A 24223-nucleotide genomic window follows, 5' to 3' on the forward strand; every position below is an offset into this window, starting at 1 on the left:
TCCCTTAAGCCAAAACCTAATCCAGAGCAAGGCCCTAACTCTCTTCAATTCTATGAAGGCTGGGGAAGAAGTTACAGAAGAAAAGTTGGATGCCAACAGAGGTGGGTTCATGAGGTTTACAGAAAGAAGTCGTCTCTATAACATAAAAGTACAAGGTGAAGGAACAAGTGCTGATGCAAAATGTGCTTAGTGAATGGTCCTTTTTAGTAGCAACCAGTACTTGTCACTTTGTTTCGCTTTAGTAGTTAAAGTGATTTAATGAAATAAGTTTTAAAAACTTCAACCTTTACAATTAATGCTTTTCCTTATCTTTCAGCTGGGCTGCTGCATGTGGCTAGGTTCAGTGGGCTTTGTAGATGTCTGTTTTTCTACTTACCCCTCCTCCCTCCTTCAGCTTGCTAATTCTTTTTTCTCCGGGGCTTGAGCAGGACAGGAGAGGGAAGAGATGAAGAAAGTCTTTACTTGACTAATACAGTCATAAACTAATTTTAAGGCTTGGCAGATAAGTTAGGCATGGTGGCTCACACCTGTAATCCCAGCACTTTGGGAGGCTGAGGCGGGTAGATCACTTGAGACCAGGAGTTTGAGACCAGCCTGGCTAACATGGCAAAAACCCGTCTCTACTAAAGATACAAAAATTAGCCGGGTGTGATGGTGCGCGCCTGTAATCCCAGCTACTCGGGAGGCTGAGGCAGAATTGTTGGAACCTGGGAGGCAGAGGTTGCAGTGAGCTGAGATCGCGCTACTGCACTCCAGCCTGGGCGACAGAGTGAGACTCCATCTCAAAAAAAAAAAAAAAGGCCTGGCAGGTATCTAAAGTTGACTCGTTTTCAAGAGGTCCTTTTATAGGTTCTTCAGAAATTCTCTCCCCATTGGTGGAGATATCTCTCCTATAGCGAGTTACTTCAATGTGGGTGAATCTGGCTCCTGTGGTTGGTCACTTACAACTCCATTAAAAATTTCTAGACATTAAAAAACTTAACTTTATTGAGATATAGTTTACATAAAATAAAATGTATAAATTTTAAGTATACAGGTCAATCAATTTTGACAAATACATACCCATGTAACCACCTCCAAAATCGAGATAAAGAAAATTTTCCTTATGCCCCTTCTTTCTTTCTTAGTATAAATCCACAGGCATTTGACAGCATATCCCCTGCTTCTTTCTGCTGAAGTCTCCTCAAAATTTCAGATAATTTATCTAACGAGATCAAGAAACCCTAACGACATGGCCCATATCCGGTCTATGGGTAGCACTCATGCATCCCTTGCTTATAAATGGGAAGTAATTGTCACTAAATTATACCTTTTTAAATGGTTGATTTTATTTTATGTGATGCCTCGATGGGAATATGTTTGTGTAGGGCCCTGGGAAGGTTTATGCTTGCTCTGAGTATAGGAGATAGGGCCCAAAGTAAAATTCTTAGGTTCCATCTTCTTTTCCCTTCCCCATACTGTCTCTTGTCACCCCCTACCTCTACATATGCTTGTCTGGATTAAAACTTGCAAGAGATGGTGGGAGGCAGGCCTGAGGTTGCTTTTTTTTTTTCTTTTTCTTGAAATGCTGCAACTCTGGCAGATATCTGGGGGCTCTTTCCTTACCCCTCCTTGCCTTTCTGGGAATAGCCTTCTGGACAATTAAGAGGCTTAGTCCCTAGTGAGAATGAAGGAGCAGGTTTATGCTGGTTTCCCAGGGACTCTAATTCTTCCTAAGTTGCATGAGTACGAGGGAGGAAGAGCACTGACTGCCTCCTTTGGAATTTCCCTAGGGCCTCTATCTTTTTCAAAAAAAGGGTGTTTCTCTTGGACATCCTGGGCTTCACTATCTTGCCAGAAGTGATGAGGGCCCCAAAGCCTTGTTTATGGGAGAATGCATAGGCAGAACGTCGAGTGCTTGAGTGTTCCGGACTGGGGACTGCCATGGAAGTCTCCTGCACTCTTGAATTCTGTCAAAAACCTACAGCCAGAGCATGGGGGATAGGGTTTTCATCCACAGAGGCAAAAGCAAAAGAAGGTCATGAATTATATCTGGGTAGATTTTCTGTTCCACTTACTTTGTCCACGCTGATAGGCCAGAATAGTGGTTTAAGAAATTGGTGCCCAATCACAGGCAACATACAGAGGACCACACTGAGGATAATGCTCAGCAGCATTTGCGGCTGGTTCAGAGAATTCCTGACCACACCTGTAAACAGTGAGCCAGGAGGGGAAAGGCTGAAACAGAGCCTGGAGGACCGGGGTAGGACCAGGGGAGGAGTTACCAGCCAGAACATAGACACCTCTCTAGTCCAAAGAAGGAAGTTATTGACTTGGAGTTAGTTTAGGCTCCTGAGAAATAATATAAATACAAAAGAATTGTAGTTGGGTCCTTTGTGCAGCCAAAGTCACTGTGAATCCATGTGCCTCTCTCTCCCTCTAAAGGCAGGGCAGGGTAGGGCAGGATAGGAGAGCAGGGGTAAGTTATGAGGGAATCCTAGAGCACTGGCTTGCATCCAAAAATGGGAAAGAAAGCTTTGGAGGACGAAAAAACAAAAAAATTAAAATAAAAAAGGTAAAAAAAATAAAATTAAAAAAAGAAAAAAAAAGATTTGAAGGAGAAAAATGAGTTAGTGGCCTGACAAAAGGTGAGAGACAGCCAGGTGCAGTGGCTCACGCTTGTAATCCCAGCACTTTGGGAGCCCCAGGCCAGCAGATTGCTTGAGGCTGGGAGTTTGAGGCCACCCTGGCCAACATGGCAAAAGCACGTCTCTACCAAAAATACAAAAAAATTAGCAGTGCATGGTGGTGCACAACTGTAGTCCCAGCTAGTGGGGAGGCTGAGGCACGAGAATCGCTTAAACCCAGGAGGCAGAGGTTGCAGTGAGCCAAGATTGCACCACTGCACTCCAGCCGAGGCGACAGAGGTAGAGCAACAGAGTCTCAAAAAATTAAAAATAAAAACAAAAAGATGTGAGCCAACTACATCTACGTATCTACTCTCTATATTTTGTCTTCAGCAAAGTGGAGATGAGAGAGAGGGAAAAATTATGGGAGACAACAAGGCAATATGCCACAGCATAAAGGACATTGAACTGGAACCAGGAAACCTAGATTTAAGTCCTTTAATTAAAAAAAAAAAAACCCTCCGGTGTCTAAAATGGCTCTAAAAATTGTTGCACTGCCTACCTCTTAGGATGCTGATAAATAGCAAATCTCATAAGACATTTGAAAATACCTTGGAAACTCAAATAAGGTAACTTATTTCCCTAGCTACATTTTGAGCCCTTTTAGGGCAGAGACCATGTCTTATTTATATCTCTAGCCTAGCACATAGTAATGGCTTCTCGGTAAACATTTATTAAATAAATATACCTGGTTCCCCACCCTCCGCCCACTGGGCAGGGCCTTACCTAGGAACTGGAAGACGTCAGGGAATACTAGGCACAAGCCATCGCTGTACAGGAGGAATGACACCCAAAAGTAGAAACCCAGGCTACCCCAGATGATGACATGGTTTATCATTGTCCAGTAGGTTGTCCTCAGGGCGATCTGAAAAGTACGCTCTTATGGGACCTGTAACCTGGGACCTGTCAGCTACCTCCCCCTTCCAATTATGTAATGAAGATTGCTCCCTTCCCACACTCCCTCCCTCTATTCCTCCCACTCTTTCAGAGAGGCCCCCACCCAATCCCCTTACCCCCACCACCACTGGCCACACCTGCATTGCGACCACCCAGATCAAGGAGGTCTGCACCACCAGGGAGAAGGACTGGTAGTCGGAGATGTCCTTCCCATCATTTCGTTCTGCATTGTAAAGAGCCCCCATGGGGACAAAGAACAACACGCAGGAACTGTAGATCCCATGCATTAAACAATTCACAAATTCTTTCTTGTTGAAATAGAGGTTGTGCTGGCCTGTCTCATACAGCTCTGGGAAATGGAGGCTCCATGTCTCATTCACATCCTGGAAGCACCAGAGGGTAAGGAGGGAGGCTCAGGGTCTCTCCATAGAAGGTCCCATCTCCATCACAGTAGACGCTTCTCCCCTCACCAGGTCTGCTGCCAGGCTGCCTAGGAGCTTCCTTATGGGTTACTGGAGAAGTGGAACCAGAGAACACAGCAGTGACCACAGACCCTTCCTGAAGTCCTACTCTCTAGGCAAGGATCTGGGTAGTGGAAGGAAGCTGGGAGAAGTTCGGGATGCTGGGAAGGACTTGGAGGGGGTTAGAATAGGGGAGTTATGAAAGGGAGCAACTAAGCTTGTGGGTAGCTGGGAGGGAGGACTGGCGCTTGAGATGGGGGAGGCAGCTGGGACATAAGTCCCCAGGCGTAAGAGTTCTTTCAGTTGAGATGGAGTCTTGCTCTATCACCCAGTCTGGAGTGCAGTGGCACCATCTCGGCTTATTGCAACCTCTATTTCTCAGGTTCAAGCAATTCTCTTGTCTCAGCCTCCTGAGTAGCTGGGATTACAGGTGTGTGCCACTGCACCCGGCTAATTTTTATATTTTTAGTAGAGATGGGGTTTCGCCATGTTGGCCAAGCTGGTCTCAAACTCCTGACCTCAAATGATCCACCTGCCTTGGCCTCCCAAAGTGCTGGGGTTACAGGTGTGAGCCACCGTGCCCGGCCATAGTTGAATATTCTTTATGCCAAAAGTCAATATGGGAGAAAGCAACATCAATGGGGACCAGTTAGTCTTTTAGAGGTATTCATGTTCTGTGAGGTTTCTCCCACTCCCATAGCTACTGGTGAACTGAAGGTGAAAAAATTACTCAAAGTGGATGTCATTGGATCATCTTCATCTCCTAACTCTGAAACTTTGGATACAAAGCTTGGGGCTGGCTTCAGAGATGGATCCCTAGAATTAGGCCACTGAAGCTGGATGGACTGTTGAGTAATACAACCCACCCCTCTTGTTGTTCTGAGGTTAGCAGTTACTTCCTGGAGAATTTCCTTTAGAGCTATTTCCCATGGAGACCAAGAGCCATGATCCCATGATGTCCTATTTCAGCTACTTTATTCCTTTTTGGAGACTCACTTTCTACTCCATGTGCCCAGGATTAGAGGTTGGGGTAGAAGACAAGGGAGAGGTAGGGTCCCAGGACCCTCAATTTCTGACAGGGACAGACGGTATCCCTTAGTCTGGCTCCTTATGATATAAACTATCACACCCATACTCCCATGCCTGGCCTTCAGGACTCCCACCCAGGCCCTCCTGCATTGGCTTATCTCATCCTCATTATCGCTGAAGGAGTCTCTCCTTTTTGAAGTCCCATACATTAGCCAGTCCTACCCCAATAACTCTATTTTCTTTTCTTTATTTTTTCCATTCATATTCTGCTTATGTTATTTAATTTTTCCTTATTTTTTCCATATATATTTTAATTACTTTTATATATACTCAATTTACTGTACAGCACAATTTCCATGTTTCTCTCTACAAAGATAAAATTGATATAGGAAAACTTGGCTTTCTAAAACTGAGGATTATTCTCTGTTGAGGAGGATTTTTTACTTTATCTCATGATACCTATCTAGGTGATGAGCTCTTTTCCCCGCTCTGGAAATTATTCCCTTTACACTGGATTTTGTAGAGCCCAGCTCTTGCTGTATTCTTCATTCTTAGGGATATTCCTCAAGGGCCCAGGGGCTTCAACTCTGACCAGGGGCTTGCTGCTAGATCTTACCTGATCAAACAGACTCATGCACAGGACAGGGAGGGAAGTGTAGACCAGACTGTAGCACATGATAAACCAGGTCTCATAAACTGTCTGGAAGAATACCAAGGAGATTTTGTAGGCTCCTCTCTTCTCTACAGTCCCAGCTCCACCTTCCAGGTCCAAGATAGCCACCTTCATCCCTCGACCCCTGCCCCCCCTGCCCCACCCCCACACACATTAACCTACAGCAGGAGAAACCTGACTGAGAATGTTGACCCCAGTCTCTACTTGATCCTACTTTATTAGAACCCTAGGTCCTAGGATAGAGTAAGGCCACACCAAGCTTTCAAGGTGGATCTGGACCAATCCCACCATAACCTATACAGCCCCGCACAGAAAGGACACAGAGTGATTGCTAGGGAATGCTAGCTGTACCCCTGCATTCCTAGGCAGGTAAACCTTTGTACTTTTTTTTTTTTTTGAGATGGAGTCTTGCTCTGTTACCCAGGATGGAGTGCAGTGGTGTGATCTCAGCTCACTGTAACCTCTGCCTCCTGGGTTCAAGCAATTCTCCTGCCTCAGCCTCCAGAGTAGCTGGGACTACAGGCACCCACCACCACACCCAGCTAATTTTTGTATTTTTTGTAGAGACGGGGTTTTGCCATGTTGGACAGGCTGGTCTTGAACCCCTGACCTCAGGTGATCCACCTGCCTCAGCCTCCCAAAGTGTTGGAATTACAGGTGTGATCCACTTTGCCCAGTCTTTGGACTCTTTACTTGCTTAGCAGCATTCAGTGGCTTCTGTAGCACTGCATACCTCCTAATATTGGCAAGCAGAATAGACCCAATGACCCTTCCCTGGCTGGACGCTCCATCCTGGGGCCTAGAGAGGGCTTTTTCTTTATTAGCCACAAGAGGTCAGCAGCAACACATGCATACACATACGCCTCCCACAAAGCAGACTGGCTTTGCTAGGGCTTGGGAGAATACAAATCTGCTACTATTTGCCGACTGGCCTGTTACTCCTGGACTCCATGGCAACAAAAGTAGGACTCCCAAGATAATTGTTTCTGAGGTTGTTTCTCTTGGGAATCCTTGAGATGCTTCTGAAAAACTTCTCATAGGAAAAGGGACTCCTCTTAGAGCATCAAAATCCAGGTGTTGCTTCTCCCCACTAAGGTGGGGGAGGTTTCACATTCAAATGTGGAATGAATTCATCAAAGTAACAATTGTGTGTGTGTTGGGGTCAGGAGTACAGGCTGTCTGAGTGGGGAAGGAGAAGCAAAGGGAAGCTGTATTTCCGAGTATGGCTATAGGTGAACGCCATATCTGGCCTATCTGGCATGACCCAGAGGCTCCTTGAGGCTTAGCCTGTTCCAAAAAGATGACTTTGGATGCTAAGAAAACTCCAAGATCCAGGAATTTGTTCCCACTACATATGTTTGGAAATTCTAAGTCTCAACATCAGTGAAAACAGCTTAAGGGAAAGTTTAACCCAGGTGTGGTGGCCACGCCTGTAATCCTAGCTACTTAGGAGGCTGAGGCATGACAATCACCTGAGCCTAGGAGGCGGAGGCTGCAGTGAGCTGAGATCGTGCCGCTGCACTCCAGCCTGGGGGATGGAGCGAGACTCCGCGGGATAAAAAAAAAAAAGACGAGCTGAGGGGAAAGAATCATATAAGGGGATATTCAGATACTAAGAAAGAGAGAATACAGGATTGACTGAGGTTCCTGAAGAAGTAGGAAGGGATGGAAGCTAGAATATATAGATTAGTACTGAAGGAAAAAGTTATACTTCTTTTGAGACTGAAGGAAAGGAGGTAAAGGCGGGTTAAAATATATGCACAGAGGAGGATATTTAGCTGATAGTTTGGATTTTTCTCAGTAAAATAGAAGGCAGTATCATTTGCTACGTACTGGGGAGCCAGGAGAGTGTGGTAGAAGGTCTGAGAATGGTGATTGTTTAGAAAAGCTGATATGGAGAATAAAATATGAAGCCAATTACAAAATGGTGAAAAATTTGCCAAGTGGCACTGGGACAGAGGACGGTGGAGTCTCTGAATTTGTAATGGTTTTATGATCTCCAAAATAGTGCTTAACACTCTCAAATTAGAAACAGAGCAGGGTCGATGGTTTGGTTAATTCAAGGTTGAGATTTGTTCAGTGATTAAAGAGAAGAAAAGGAGAACTAGTAAGGTACTGAGGATGCTTATGATCCCAGGGTACAGACAGGCAAGCTAGGAAAGGAAGTAAAGTCATAAGGAATTGACAGACTGGAGAAAAAGGAAAGCCAAGGGTTTATAAATCTCCATGAGATAAAAAAGCAGGAATACTTTAAAAAATCTCAAGTATGAGCTATGTACTGAGAATATGGAGGAATAAGGTTTGTGATCAAAGATTGTGAAAAGAAAGTTTATAATTCCACATTAGTACAACTCTGGACAATTACATGGTAACATGGAAATGGGTGATACAGATTTTTTTTTTTTTTTTTTTTTGTCCAAGAGATCATCTGAAGGATTCTTTCAGAGACCTGAAAGAGTCTACAGTGATAGGTCGTCCATAAGGATGACAATACCACCCAAAACAATAGCAGTGGTTGGGAGGGGAGGGAGAAGTTTCAAAGGCCTCAATGAATGGGGTGTAGAAGCCAGAAGCTTCCTAGATATCAACAACAAGAAGAGTTACAGATGAGTATAGCCAGAAGTCATAAGCATCACAGGAAGAAAGATTGTGTAGGAGAGAAAAACTAATGGTTAAACATGGCACAGGATAATGAGGGCAACACCTTTGGGCTTATGGTATCCAGAGTTTATGGTATGCAGAGTATGAGAGAGATGGAAGAAAAAGGAATGTTCTCAGGGAAAATCATGTTTCAATTAATGAAGGGATTGAGGCTATAGGTAAGTTTGTTTATAAGAGAACAAAGATTCCAGTGATTTAGTGAAAAATGTGTTATGGTCAATCAGTAGTGGACAGAAGGAGAGGAAAGAAACTCCAGGAGGGATTTACTCCCTAGAAGCTATAACTTTGCCTATATTGCGAAGGTCATTAGCCAAGCCCCTGGAAAATGATTTAAGGCAAATCACTGAATTTCCTTCCCCTTCCCAATCTCTTTGGATGGACAGGGGTAAGGCAACAGTTGAGAACTGGAGTGAGATGTTTGGTACATAAGTCAAGTGGCTCAGTTTGGAATTGGGTCTAGCAAGACAGAGATAAGGTGAGGAATACCCTGAAAGCAGCAGAAGAACCCTTGTGAAGGGACACTTAAAAACAAATCCATAAACAAAAGCTGGGTCCAATACTAGAGAAAACAGTAAAAATTAACCAGCTAGAGATAAGAAGAATGAATAGGAAGATATTTTTATAATTTTATAAAGACTGTTGAATATGTCACAAATCCTTAAGTTATAAAGGAAAATGACTGATAGATTTCATTACATGAATTAAACACTTCTACACAAAATATTATTTCACAAATTAAAAACCAAAAGACAAAATGGGAAAAATAATTGTAACATATGCACCAGACAAAGGAAGAGCTAGTATTTTTACTGTATAAAGAGCATTTTCAAATAAGAAAAAAAGGCCAAAGAATATGAATAGACAGTTCACAAAGTAAGTGTAAATGGGCAATAAAGAGATGATAAGGGGAAGAAAAATAAGCACATAAAAATGATTCAACCTAATTAGTCATCAAAAAAGGTAAATTAAATAATTAGATACCATTTTTCATCAATTAAATTTCAACAGATTAAAAATTGTTAATACCAGTTCTGACAAGCATATGGGGGAAAACAAAATGTCATATATTTTTGGTGGGATTATAAAGTTATGCGAATCTACCTGGAGGGCAATGTGGCACTATTTAATGTATTAAAACGTGGCTACCTTTTGACCAACGAATTTTACTTCTAGGACTTTATTCTAAAGAAATAATTATCAGAAAAGTAGACAAAATGTATGTTCCATAATGATTACCAAAATATCATTTGTAATCGCAAAGGAAAATGGAATAAAAATAAGAAATTAAATAAACTAAGGTACAGTGATACAACTGAATAGTAGACACCCATTCAAAATGATGATGTAGACCTAGACCTACCGACATGGAAAGATGATGACAATAATAGTGTCAAGTGAACAAAAGGAAACTGGAAATAGCATGCATACTATGATTTTATCTCCCCTATCTTCTAGATCTAGATGTACATATGTGTGTGTGTATATACATATGAAAAGCATAGGATATACTCCCCAACTTTACACTGGCTATCTAAATGGGATGGAATAATTTTAACTTTCTTCACACATTTCTGTATTATTTAATTTTTTTTTACAATGAGCATGGATTATTTTTTAAAGAGAAAAAGCCAATAAAGCTATTTTTGTTTAAAAAGAACAAACGAAGATCTTCAGAATTAAACAGGTCATTTATATAATGCTTTCTGATATTACGGGACCAGTAAAAGCTTTAATATTTCAGTGGCTAAGGGAGTCTCGATTTGTATTAATGATGCTTCTCTGAAGCACAGCCTCACTCAGCTCCCACATGCATTTCCCATGGAGCTGTAATCACTCACCTCAGAGACCGTCACCCTCTGTCCATCCTTGTCATAAGTATCACCTGTTGGTAAGTGAACACAGCAGAGACTTGGCAAGGGTTTTAAAGGAGGGTTTGAATTTCTTTAAATTGTTGTTAATAAAATATACATATATATCACATAAAACTTGCCATTTTAACTATTTTAAATGTAAAATGCAATGACATTAATTATATTCACAATGTTGTGCAACAATCACCACTATATATTTCCAACATTTTTTCAGCACCCCAAACAGAAACTTCCCATTTCTTCCCATCACCAGCCCCTAGTAACCTCTAGTCTATTTTTTGTCTCTATGAATTTGCCTATTCTAGATAGTTCACATAAGTAGAATCATAAAATTTTTGTCTTTTTGTGTTTAGCTTACATCACTTAGCATAATGCTTTCAAGGTTCATCCATGTTGTAGCATGTATCAAATTTCATTTAATAAAAAAAAATTTCATTACTTTTTATGGATGATTCACATTCCATTGTATGTATATGCTGTACCACATTTTCTTTATCCATTCATCTGTGGATGGACATGTGGGTTATTTCTACCTCTGGACTTACGTGAATAATGTCACAATGAACGTTGGTATACATGTATCCGAGTTCTTGTTTTCAAGTTTTGGGGGTATATACCTAGGAATCAAATTGCTGGGTCATATGGTGATTTAAAGGAGGGGCATTAAAAGCTTATTTATTCTGATTCCTTCATCCTAGACTCACAGTCAAGATGCCTGCCCCCCAGTCTCCTCAGGCCACCTAGCTCCCAGTGCCCAGTAAGCTCCTTTCCCTAAGCCAATGGTAAGAAGAGGTTTGCTTGGGCCTCAACTCTTCTCCCCTAAGTGAGAATAAGATGAAGCTAGAAGTTAGTCACTGGATCTGTGATAGACTTCACACCTCAGGAAGCCCTCCAATCATAAGAGTTACCCAGAAGAGATGTGGACATAGTTTTAGAGTGTTTGGGATTCTTGACCAGTGGATGACAGACCGAATCGGGGTAGAAGACATGTCTGATGCCAAGCATGGAAACACTCATGGTCCTTTTCAACTTTACCCAGTATATGGTCAGGTCAGAGAATTAAGAGGCTCACCCAAATCAGCTCATCCAAAAATAAACCTTCCGAGTTTATATAAGTGAAAATTTGTTTGACATGGTTACCAAACAAATAATAGGAAATATAGGAAATAATAGGAAATATTAGAGTGCTCTAGTCTTTTTTTTTTTTTTTTTAGACAGGAATTTCACTCTTGTCACCCAGGCTGGAGTGCAGTGGCGTGATCTTGGCTCACTGCAACCTCCACCTCCCGGGTTCAAGTAATTCTCCCACCTCAGCCTCCCAAGTAGCTGGGATTACAGGCATGTGCCACCATGCCTGGCTAATATTTTTGTATTTTTTGTTGAGATGGGGTTTCACCATGTTGGCCAGGCTCGTCTAGAGCTCCTGACCTCAGGTGATCCGCCTGCCTCAGCCTCCCAAAATATTGAAATTACAGGCGTGAGCCAACGCACCCGGCCTAGCTTTTTTTTAATTCAAAAATTTCAATTATTTATTGATATGAAATTTACTTAATTAACATACAATTATCCATTTTAATGTGTACAATTTAGAGGCATTTAGTGCATTTACAATGTGCAACTACCACCTCTCTCAAGTTTCTAAACTTTTTCATCACCCCAGAAAGATTATTCCATGTGTTCTAGTTTTTTAGATGCGATTACCTTCCTCTGTTAGCTAGGACACTGGGTATGACTGTTCACACACATGAGGACTTAACTCTATCACAAAAACAAGCTTATGCTTAAGGCATAAGATAAATAAGGGATTGGGCCTGGGAGACACTGATCAAACTCTGACTACCCTTTGATGGTTTCTCTCAATAATATTTATTGCTCTAAAGGGGAATCAAGAAATTACCAGCTTCAGTAATACATTGACTGCTCCATTTAATTTATTTTTAATTTCATTATTAGTTGACAAATAATAATTGTATATATTTATGGATACAATGTGATGTTTTCATATATGTATATACCATGGAATGATTATATCAAGCTAACTAACATATTTATCACCTCGCATACTTATTTTTTTGTAGTGAGAACATTTAAAACTTTTAGTAATTTTGAAATATGCAATACATTATTATTAACGAGGATCAACATGCTGTGCAATGGATCTTAAAGACTTATTCCTCCCGCCTAACTGAAACTTTGTACCCTTTGAGCAACATCCATCTGATTTAAAATGGGAGTGAACTGAGTATATAGACATTGGGGACTCCTTGAGGACAGAGACTAAGTCTTGCACATCTCGGTATTCTCAATGCCCAACACAATAGATTGTACCTATAAGATGCTAAATAAATGCTTTTTGGTTAGAACTGTTTGGGCTGGGTAGTCTTTGCTTAGAGAATACAGATAGTTGTGAGAATAGGAGGTAAATGTGAATTCCAGAGGCTTACAGATTTAGAGCTAGATTAGTCTTGAAAACAATTTGCAAAGTAAAAATTTCCCAGGACTTGGGGAAAGCAGGAAGACATGCATACCATAGAGCTTCCCATTAATAGAACATTTGTTGAAAATCATAATATTCTGAGTCAGAGTCCCTGTTTTGTCAGAGAACACATATTTGACTTGGCCGAGCTCCTCAGTAAGGGTGGTAGTACGAGCCTGTGCTGGTGTGTTCCTTGGTGCATAAAACATCTTCCGATCCCAGTCGATATATAAACTGTTGCCCAATCTTATTATTTCAACACTAAGGAGAAAGCAGAAAAAGAATGGTTCTGCGTCAGAACAGGACAAGCAAATATATCATCCTGGTTTCTTTCTTAGCAGGGCTAAGCATCTGAAAATCAGGGTGTCTTCCTTGGGATTCTACCCTTCTGAAGGACCCTTCCCACCAGCCCATGGTAATGCTGACTTTGGCCATTATCACTCAAGGCTTTACCACCTGGACCCAGATATACTTGATTAACTTTTTTGAGTCATACCTGGCTTTTATTCTTTTTTTTTTCCATAATGTATCCAGGAAAAGTTACAATTTTGGAATTTCTGCAGTAATGCAAGGTGTGATAGAGTAACAGTTAACTTATAAAAGGCTGTGTTGGCCCAATTGGAGGATTATTGCTCCTGTCACATGGGGAAGACAGAGAAACTTGACACACTCAGAGTTTATTTCAGAAGAAGGAAAGAAGCTATGAAAATCAGGAATAGTTTATGGGCTGACCCTCTGATAAATTTCCAGGCAGAGCCAGCCTGCCTGTGGTGTGTCTCCTACCACAACAACCTCTTCTCATTTTATATGAGTTTTCCCTATTGCCTTTGTCATACTCCTCTTCTGCTCCAAATAGCATCCATTATAGATTCTTTATGGCTAACAAGCATGTTCATTTTAAAACAGTGAAGACTTTTAAGGGGTCTCCTTCTTATCATCATTCATACTTAATGTGTGTTAGTCTGCTTTATTATAAGAGTGATTATTAGTAATCCCTGTCTGAGACAGCTGCACTGACAGATGGGGATTTTTTCCTTTGAGGTGAGGAAGGAGGTGCTCGGGTCCTCATCATTGACTCATTACTGATAATCTCTATGCCTGGAGTTGGGACTCCTCCCATCCTTTACCATATCAGCCACCATAGCAATCTCTCTAAACCTTAGCACATAGTAGATACTCAATAAATATTACTAAATAAGGTAATCTAGTTACATAGGGTCCTTTTTTTTTATTGCCAAAAAGCCCCGGTACAGGGTTTAGAAAGCCTGGAAAGGAGGAAACTAAAATGTGTTTGGGTGTGTGTATGTGTGAGGAAATGCAGAACCTAGAAAAGGATGATCAGAGTAGGGTAAATACTTTTTTCAGCTATTTCAAATTTTCATCCAAGGTGCTTATGAAAAACAGGAAGGGAAACCCTTCCTCTTCTCTTCCACAACTTTTAGGAATTGAACTTATGTCACAATTACACCTATCTACCATCTGTCACACTGTTTGTGTGGGAAAATGGATTCTGAATTCTGATTAATTGACTTACAAGTGAATGTGTGGACCTATCTCATTGGTAAACTATAGGCTGCCTGGCCTATCTTCCTGGGGAAACTACCCATGCTTTAAGCATCACCAAATTTGTGTGTATGTTTTCTAGTTATTTCATGTGTTTGTATGTCTTATTCAGCCACTTACTTTATAAGTTATTTGAGGGCAGGGATAATTGTCTTTTTGTATAAACCACATAGTGTCTTCCTAGCACAGTATTCTGGACATGGAAGGCATTTATGCAATCTCTAGATATATCTCAGAGCATTTTGTACACCACCTACTGTGGAGAGTGAGGGGTTAAAGAGCACAAGTGTATGCTTTTTAAAAGTTCACAGTCTGGTTGGGGAATTAAGTAGACAGTATGAAGTCAGCTCCTCCCCCACACCCCAAAGTGATCAAAGAAGCCTACCTGACATAGAGGGAAATGGGCACCATGGTATTGAGAATAATGAAGTAGGATCAGAATATGAGGATGGCAGAGACAGCTGATGAAGAGACATATTTTTCCCATGGCAGAAAAATCTGGAAGTGGTAGTCTTTCTTGTTCTGCCTAATGCCATGCCCAACTGCTAGGACAAAATACATGATGCCTAAAACCAGGAAAATCTATAAATGAAAAAAAAAGAACTAAATGAACATTTTATCCAACATATGTGCTGCTTCAGTTCTACAGTCTAGAGCCTTATCTCTCAACAAAGCGTCCCTCTCCTAGGAGGGCAGGGAGGCCCTATAGTTCACAGTCTCTAGGCAGCAGTACATAGGACAGAAAAGAAAGTCCAGCAGAAGCCCTCCTTGGGATTTTCAAGGGAGATAATAGTAATGAAACATAGTAATAACTAACTAAGTGCTAGGTACTATGCTAAGTATTTATACATATTATTTAATATTTACAATAATCCTCTTTTAATAATAGATGAGGAACTTAAGAGTGAGAAAGAATTTTGTCTAAAGTCACTTAGCTACTGAGTAGAAGAAACAGGTTTTGAACCAGTTCCAGAACCCAAGCACTTAATCATTCCATTATTGAAGCTGCTTTAACAGAAGTCTAAAACGTGTGGGGCTTAGCAGTTAGGGGGTGGGTGATAAGGAAACTGACATAAAAGGCTGAAAATATGGTAGTCATGTTAACATTAAAGAATTTGATAAAACTGAAAGGTAGACCATATGCCTACTGAACCTGCAGCTCTAAGAGAAGTGGTTAAAAAGAATCAAAATATCATTGTGTATTGACTGCCTTTGACAGGTATTAAAAGAAAGAGTTGGTTGGGTGCAGTCACTCATGCCTGCCATCCCAGGACTTTGGAAAGACCAGACAGGAGGATTGCTTGGGGCCAGGAATTTGAGACCAGCCTGGGCAACATACTGAGACCTCATCTGTACTAAAAAAATTTTTTAGAAGTTAAACTAGGGAAAGAATTAGCCAATTTGTAGGCAGAAATAAGAAGGTACAGAAATTTGGGGCATCAAAGAACTACGACTTCTAGACACTAAACAGGAAGAGATAAGATTGAGACCTTAAGCAAAAAAGGCCCAATAATTGTTTTCAACTGAATAAAGTGACTCAGCCTTCGGGCAAAGTTCAGGTTAAAGGTGATACCTTCTTACCCATGACTATTATTCCGCATAGCCTCAACTTTCTTGCCAGTAAGTTGAGAGAGAAGGGCATGGAGGGGCAAGGAAGCAAAGAAATAGGATAAACTCAAAAACTATGTCTAGGAAAGAATTTTCAGGGGCAGAGGGTTACTGATACATGAAACTAATTGGAAGCAAACAGATGAGAAGCCTTATGGGTTTTGGAGGAATGGTATTACTAGGTAACTATGAGCCTGGTCTAAAAAAGCCTGTGACTGTTTGGAAATCCTTAAAACCACACTGGGCAGGAAGCAGGCTATAAAAACTGCAGTCCCTAAGAAGAGCATACTCCCCAACATCCACTTCAGGGTTGGTCAGCAAGGATAAAGAATGAGGGAAAGCTTCTCAGGAGTGGAGCCAGAAATCACTGAGAGCAATGAATAAAGGAGATCCTCTCACATCTCCAGACCAAGAGGAACTTCATTTAGATCTGATGGAGAGGACTGTGCATCAGTGAGAGATCTTGGACTCTGAGTTGGATGCAGAGACTGGGTAGGATTTGGGGGAGATGATGAGGGTGTTCCATATGTGGGAGGAAAAGTGAAATGGTATGATGATCAGAAGGGTAGATTGTGGCAGCGATAATGATATGTATTCATTAAATTCTATTTTCTTTTCCTTCTGAGCACATATCTAGAGCACATTTCCCAAGCTCTCTTGCAGTTATATGGGTCATTTAACTCTGTTCTAGCCAATGCAATGTTGGTGGAAGTGATTATACTACTTACACGCTTGGCCCTAAAAATCTATTATGTGTGGCCGGGTGCAGCAGCTCACGCCTGTAATCCCAACACTTTGGGAGGCTGAGGCGGGCGGATCATGAGGTCAAGAGATTGAGACCATCCTGGCCAACACGGTGAAACCCCATCTCTACTAAAAATACAAAAATTAGCGGGGTGTGGTGGCACACACCAGTAGTCCCAGCTACTCAGTCCTCAAGGCTGAGGCAGGAAAATCGCTTGAACCCAGGAGGCAGAAGTTGCAGTGATCCAAGATCACTCCACTGCACTCCAGCCTGGGCAACAGAGCGAGACTCCGTCTCAAAAAAAAAAAAAAAAAAGAAAAGAAAAAAAATAATGTGTGAGTCTTCCTATTCTCTTTTTCCCCATTTGCTGGTTGAATGCAAGGAATACAGTAGCAGATCCTGAAATCCAAGAGGTTGGTGGGGCCATTAGCTAGAAAGAGTGTTCTCGAGTTATTGGTGGAGCAAGCTGCCCCTCCCCACAACAAACTTCATTGTATTGTCACATGTCACTGAGATTTTAAGGCTGTTTTTTTATTTTGGTTATCTTATTTTGACTAATACAACTATACTACTCATAGTTCCAGATTAATCTGATGCCCTCTATTTTTGATTATTTAACATTTAATTATTAACACACATAAAGACATATGCAGAAATCACAGATATATGTTGATGAATTTTCCCAAAGTAATCACACTAATGGAACAAATACCCAGAACAAATAAATTGAATATTCTCAGCACCCAGAAACCACCCTATGTCCCCTTTCAGTCACTATCCCCCTAAAATCACACATATTTAAAGTATACAACTATATACTAGACATACACACACACGCATACACACACATATCTGTGAAACCATCACCATACTCAAGTTAGTGAAATATTCATTATTCCTAGGTTTCTCATGCCCCTTTGTAATTCCTCCTTCCCACCTTCCCACTTCTCCCTTCCCCTGGTCCTCAGGCAACCACTAATCTGCTTTCTGATACTTTAGAATATTTGAAATTTTTAGATTTTATACAAATGGAATCATATAGTATGTACTCTTTTTTTCTGGCTTCTTCTACTTAGCATAATGACTTTGGGATTCATCCATGTTTTTGCATCTATCAATTGTTCATTTTTTAAAATACTGAGTAGTGTTCTATTGTATTGATATTGCACAATTTGTGTACTAATTTTTCTTTTATTGAACATTTGGGTTGTTTCCAGTTTTTGGCTATTGTAAACAAGGCTGTATGGAACATCTGTGTACAAGTCTTTGCATGGACATAAGCTTTCATTTCCTTTGTACATATCTAGGAGTAGAATCACTGGATCCTATAAAAAATTTATCTTTAACTTTTTAAGAAACTGCCAAATGTTTTCCAAAGTTATTATGCCATTTTACATTCCTACCAGCACTATATGTCTACCTGCCTCTAGAGACAACATGATGATATTGAACCACCTCGAAGTCTACCCAACAGTCTTTACATCTACCCAACAGTCTTCACATCTGTGACCTTGGTCACAAAGTATGGCTGGCTCAAAGCAACCCATCCCCATTGCTAGATAATGGGAGGTTTCATCTTTGTGCTACTGATGGGAAGGTCTTTGAAGACAAGACTAGAAAAGTAGGAGGAACAGATCTAACTGGGACCATTCCCAGAAACTGATATTTTAAATTTTTTTTATTATGGAAAATTTAAAACACCAATTAAAGTATATAAATAGGACAACAAACCCCCATGCACCCGTGTACCCATCACCCAGCTTCAACAATTGTCAATTCATAGCCAGTCTAATTTCATCCAAACCTCCTCTTCCCCTGCCTTCTCAGAATAAATCTGTCACATTATGCAATTTCATCTGTAAATAGTTTAATATATAGTTCTAAATGGTTAAGATCTTATTTTAAAACACAATCAAAACGAGTATCACTTAAAAATTAACACTAAACACTTAATATCATTCAGTATCAAAAACTGGTATTTGAGAGTTGAGTGAGGGGCCGGGGAACAACAAAACAAAGGAGAATTGAGATAAAACACATAAAATCTGCTTTTATTCCTAGCCCAGTCCAGATTCACACTGAGTAGCTCAGCTCTTTGTGATGAGGATTTCTCTGGGGCCATGCAATCTTTCCTTCTCAATCTTATTCCCACTTCTTATCTTTCTCTTCAATTAATCATGTGAAAACAAAGCTATTCTCATGGTTCAGATAAAGCCTCAGTGAATTATTGATCTGAGTTTGAGTACTACTGCTCAAACTAAGCCACCAGAAAGGAAGACCACTTCTTATCAGCCCAAGCCCCAGAAAGCAGGGCTACCCCGACAGCCTGAATCCTGAAGGTGTAGGGCACAGTGTTTTCTTTCTTCATTGCTAGAGCTTTTCCTGCCATCATGAGGCCTTCAAAGCCCTTGCAGATGTTCTACATTTCTTTTTATCGTGATAGGGTTTTTTGGTACTTAGTCTTTAAAGCTTCACTTTACTTCATTTCCATAAGGAGAAAGAAACAAGAAATCATTAGTTTGTTTGGTTATTGCTACAGACCCTAGAGATTACTTAATACCAGAGCTAGTCAGACCAAAGAAGCACAGACAGCCTCCCATTTAGCAAAAAGTGGCTTCAATAAAGAGTGAAATAAATAATTTTGTCACTCTTGACAAAACTGACCAAAATCAAGGCCACTGGTCTCATAAAGGTGCTCCCTGGCCTCAGGCAGCCTGTCAAAAGAAAGCACTCCTTGGGCTTTTGGCCCTTCACATCTGTGTTTTACATTGTGCCTTACCCCAGAAGGAGATCCTGGATCTCTGGCACCATTTCAATTTCATGCACTTTGCTCATTTGTCTCACAAATACACTCCTAGTTAACAGATCATCATTTAGAAGGCATTGTCACTGGGAGTTCTGGTCACTGGGGAGAGAGAAGGGATCTAACCCCCAGCTCAGCTGTGGGCTCATCAGGAAGGAGCTTTGCTAAACGTGCTTCCTGCGTCTGCCAGATTTTCTTCTAAGAGGCATTTCCAAAAAATGGGGGAAAATGAAGTGTTTAAATCAGGAAGGATTTCTGGTTCAGTTTACTTCAAGAAATGGAAGTGTTTTACATATGACTAATTGACAATGTCCTGGCACAAATACCACAGAAACAAAACTGCTGAGCTGATAAGAACCTAGCTAATTCAAGAACATTTCTTCATTTAATAATTCAATAGAGATTTACTAAGCACTACTTTGTGCAAGGCACTTCCAAAAATATGAAAATGAATATGGTGTAATTTCTACTGTAGAGGCTCATAATCTGGTGGCTAAGACGTTCATTCATTTTTTTCACTCACTCAACAAATAATAATGAAGCTCCCATTATATGTCAAGGATTGTTCCAGGGACTTAGGGACACAGTGGTGAAAAAAGACAACATCCTTGTGGAGAGAGGTAGACAACAAACAAGAAATGAAAAAAATACCATTTAGTGATAAATGCTGTGAGGAAAATAAAACAGGTTAATAGAATAGAGGGTCTTGATAGGGGTGTTAGAGACCTTTTACCTGAAAAGGTAGCATTAAATGATGAAAAAGAAGCAAGCCATGCAAAGACTTGGGGGCAGACATTGCCAGCAAGGGTAAAGGTTCTAGGGTAGGAACAAGTTTGCTCTCTTACTTGACTTGCAGTTTTCCTGGGTACAGATTTCTAGGTCAAAATATTTTTCACTAAGAACTTTGAAGGTATGACCCTACTGGTTTCTAGGACCCAATGGTGCTTTTGAGAAATCCGATACCAATCTGCTTCTCATTTTTGTTATTATCTTATTTTTATCTCTATAAGAATTTTAAAGGGATTTCTCTTCTCTGTAACTAAACCTTTCTAGTTTGATCCTCTGTTTAAAAACAAATTATTTCTCTAATATTTTCTATCTCTGTGTCTTTTTGTTTTATGGTCCAGGAGAGATTTTAATCCTTTAATGGGTTTTAAAAAAATATTAGCAATCCCATTTTTGATTTCCCAAATTCTATTTTGTTGTTGTTCTTCGATATTTTTCTTCTTTCCCCCTTTTAAAGCAACCTATTCTTATTTTATATATGTAATTGTTTCTTTTCTCTGAGAATAGTCATAAAAATGTTTTAAAGTTCTTTTCTTTTCTCTTCCCTGAAATATAATTTGTTTGTTCTAGGTTCAGGTATTTTTTTTTAAGATGGGATATTGCTATGTTGCCCAGGGTAGAGTGCAGTGGCTGTTCTCAGGTGCAGTAATGGTGCACTATAGCCTTGAACTCATGGGCTCAAGTGATCCTCTTGCCTTAGCCTCCTAAGTAGCTGGGAACCACACCCAGCTTCCAGGGTCAGTTATTCTATTTGTTCATCCTCATCCACCTTTTTATGCTACTTGTTTCCCTCTAGTCCACTTAAAAATATAAGTAAAATAATAGTTTGATTATTATAGGTTGCTGGAGTAGATTTCATTTCTTTTGGTTAATTTTGTTTTCCTAACAGGCCACTCCCCTGAATGGGAAACCATGAGTTCTCTGTTGGTAGAAAGAATATGTTTTTTAACAAATTTCACCCTAGGATGTACAAGAAACTTGCAGGCAAACTCAAGCCCCCCAAATTTAAAATTAAGTGGGTTTTACTCTAAGTGCTGACACTCACATTTACAAGCCTTAGTTCTCTGCAGGTAGGTTGTTAAATTTTTTTCAAAAGCAGTTCTTTTGTTTGGGACTGGTTATTAATCCTTTGTCAGATGGACAGTTTGCAGATATTTTCTCCCATTCTGTGGGTTGTCTCTTCACTTTGCTAATTGTTTCTTTTGCTGTGCAGAAGATTTTAAACTTAATGTGATCCCATTTTGTCAATTTTTGCTTTGGTTGCCTGTGTGCTGGTATTATAAGGAGCTCAAATAACTCTACAGGAAAAAACCTAATAGGCCAATTTAACAACGGACAAAAGATCTGAATAGATACATCTCAAAAGAAGACATACAGATGGCAAACAGGCATATGACAAGGTGCTCAACATCACTGATCATCAGAGAAATGCAAATCAAAACTACAATGAAGCCAGGCATGGTGGCTGATTTCTTATTGCTCAACGTCCTTTTCTTTCTAGTTTAAGGACTCTCTTCAGCATTTTTTTGTAGGACAAGTGTGATGTTAATGAAACTGCTCAACTTTTGTTTGTCTGGAAAAATCTTTCTTTTTCCTTCATGTTTGAAAGATATTTTTACTAGATATACTAGTCTAGGTAAAGTTTTTTCCCCTTCAGCATTTTAAATATGTCATGCCACTCTCTCCTGTTAGATATGAGTTCTAAATTTCTTTTCAGAGAATTAATATGTCAGTATATTCAGTTATTTGCCTTCTACTTTTAAACTTAACTTCCTCGTAAAGCAACCTTTTTTGATTACCTACTCCACCCTAACTCATTCCAATTACCTAGTCCACGCTGACTCATTCTGATCACCTGCTCCACCCAAAATCATTCCAATTACCTGCTACCTGCTCTGCCCTGACTCCTGCCAAAGCACTCACCCCATCATTCTCTTTAAATTAGCCAATCGTAATTAGTTTAACCTGTGTGGTCTAACCCTAGCCAATAGGGGAATGACACAGCAGCAGGGACCACGTACACCAGGGATAAGAACCCCTTCCCCTCCCTTGTCCAAGTGTGCATTCACCATTGTTCCATCTGTAAGGGCACACCCTTCTATATAGAAGTAACTTGCCTTGCTGAGAATTAAAAAGAAAATTTTATATTTGAGTGCTATTTCTTTTGTGGCACCAAAACTTTATATATAACAATTTGGGGGGCTCGTCCAGGATTACATTCCCCTCCAGGACTGTCTCTGGTTCTCTCTTGTGAGGAGGTGCACCCGGCCCTATTGTGGCGGCCTCAGGGGTGAGAAATCAAGACCCACCCAGTGTGAGGAATAACCTGAGCTCTTAACAACACGAGGGGTCAGGGAGAGGGGGTACTGGCCAGCAACCTAGCTTAAAGGATCCTCACATACTGCAGTGATGACTCTGCACAGACCAAGGAAGGAGATGCCATGGGAGCCCGTAAAGTACTTCCTTGGTGGTCAAATTCTGGAGGGCTAAATGTGTGTGTGTGTGGATGATCACCAACAACCCTGCTTGTGGTATTATTCATGTGGATGGTGACAAGTCCTACTGCTCGACGGAGTGAGTGGGTCCTCTCTGCAGTTCCACAGCTACCTCATATGGCTTAGGGCGGATCCTGCCATAGGATTTATACTGGCATGCCAACACTAAGAAGGGCCTGATTCTACCTTGGGGGAGCAGCCAGAGAGGGCAGCATGAGTAGGAAGTGTGCAAAGGATCTTCAGAGGGGGAAAAAGGGAGAAACAGATCAACCTTCCAGGACAGGCAAGACACCCCTGGTTTGAGGGGTTGAGCCTTCCAGGACAGGCAACACACCCCCTAGTTTGAGGGGTTGAGCTTTCCAGGGCAAGCAAGGCAAGATGCCCCCTGGTTTGAGGGGTTGAGCCTTCCAGGACAGGAAAGACACCCCCTGGCTTGGGGGTTGAGCCTTCCAGGACAGGCAAGGTGAGACATCCCTGGTGTTGAGGGGTTGAGCCTTCTGCTAATTTCAAGGGTTGAACCTGACACAACCCCCCCGCTGCCCTTTCCTTTCTTCTTGGGGGAAGAGAGAGTAGCTCCACTCCTGTAGGTCCCTACCCTAGGGGAAGAGAGAGAGAGACAGAGACAGACAGAGAGGAGAGCGAGATAGAGACAGGAGGAGAGAGGGAAAGAGAGGCAGAGACAGAGAGAGAGGGAAAGAGGCGGTGGGGGGGAAGAGAGGCAGAGAGAGACAGGGGATAGAGGCAGAGAGAGACAGAGGGGAAAGAGACAGAGAGAGAGGGGAAGAGAGGTGTGTGGGGGGGAAGAGGCAGAGAGAGAGAGGGGAAAGAGAGGCAGAGAGAGAGGGGAAAGAGGCAGAGAGACAAAGAGGGAGTCAAAGAGAGAGAAAGAGAGAAAGTCAAAGAGAAAGAAAGAGAAAAATAGAAGTAGTAAAGAAAAAAACAGTGTACCCTATTCCTTTAAAAGCCAGGGTAAATTTAAAACCTATAGTTGATAATTGAAGGTCTTCTCTGTGACCCTATAACACTCCAATACCACCTCTTTGTCAGTGTAAACAAGGGCGTAGCCCGAAAGCACTGAGGCCACTGACAATCTGTAGCCTTCCTATCAAAAATCCTTAACCCAGTAACCTGCAGATGGCCCAAATGCACTCAATCTATGGCGGCAACTGCTTTACTAACAGAAGAAAGTAGAAAAATAACTTGTAGAGGAAACCTCATTGTGAGCACACCTCACCAGTTCAGAACTATCCTAAGTCAAAAAGCAAAAAGGTAGCTTACTAAAAAATCTTAAAGTATAGGGCTATTCTGTTAGAAAAAGATGATTTATCATTAACCACTGAAAATTCCCTTAACCCAGCAGGTTTCCTAACCAGGGATTTAAATTTTAATTACCACACAAAGGTCCGACCAGACCTAGGAGGAACCCTCTTCAGGACAGGACGATAGATGGTTCCTCCCGGTTGATTGAGGGGAAAAAAAAAAAAACAAA

The 24223-nt window shown here is 41.0% G+C and overlaps 1 protein-coding gene across 1 annotated transcript in view; it reads right to left on the minus strand.

Annotated features, from left to right (window-relative positions):
- Positions 1–965: 965 nt before the first annotated feature.
- LOC104007846 (phospholipid-transporting ATPase FetA-like) overlaps positions 966–24223 on the minus strand; it is a 75917-nt gene continuing 52659 nt past the window's right edge. Inside the window, 9 exon segments of the mRNA XM_016960478.3 lie at positions 966–1960; positions 2058–2188; positions 3393–3531; positions 3701–3975; positions 4755–4869; positions 5670–5753; positions 10226–10269; positions 12787–12995; positions 14683–14879. Of these exon segments, the coding sequence (XP_016815967.2) occupies positions 1826–1960; positions 2058–2188; positions 3393–3531; positions 3701–3975; positions 4755–4869; positions 5670–5753; positions 10226–10269; positions 12787–12995; positions 14683–14879 (1329 nt within the window). The 3' untranslated portion in view covers positions 966–1825.

This window comes from Pan troglodytes, chromosome 11 (genome assembly GCF_028858775.2).
Source record: "Pan troglodytes isolate AG18354 chromosome 11, NHGRI_mPanTro3-v2.0_pri, whole genome shotgun sequence".
NCBI lineage: Eukaryota > Metazoa > Chordata > Mammalia > Primates > Hominidae > Pan > Pan troglodytes.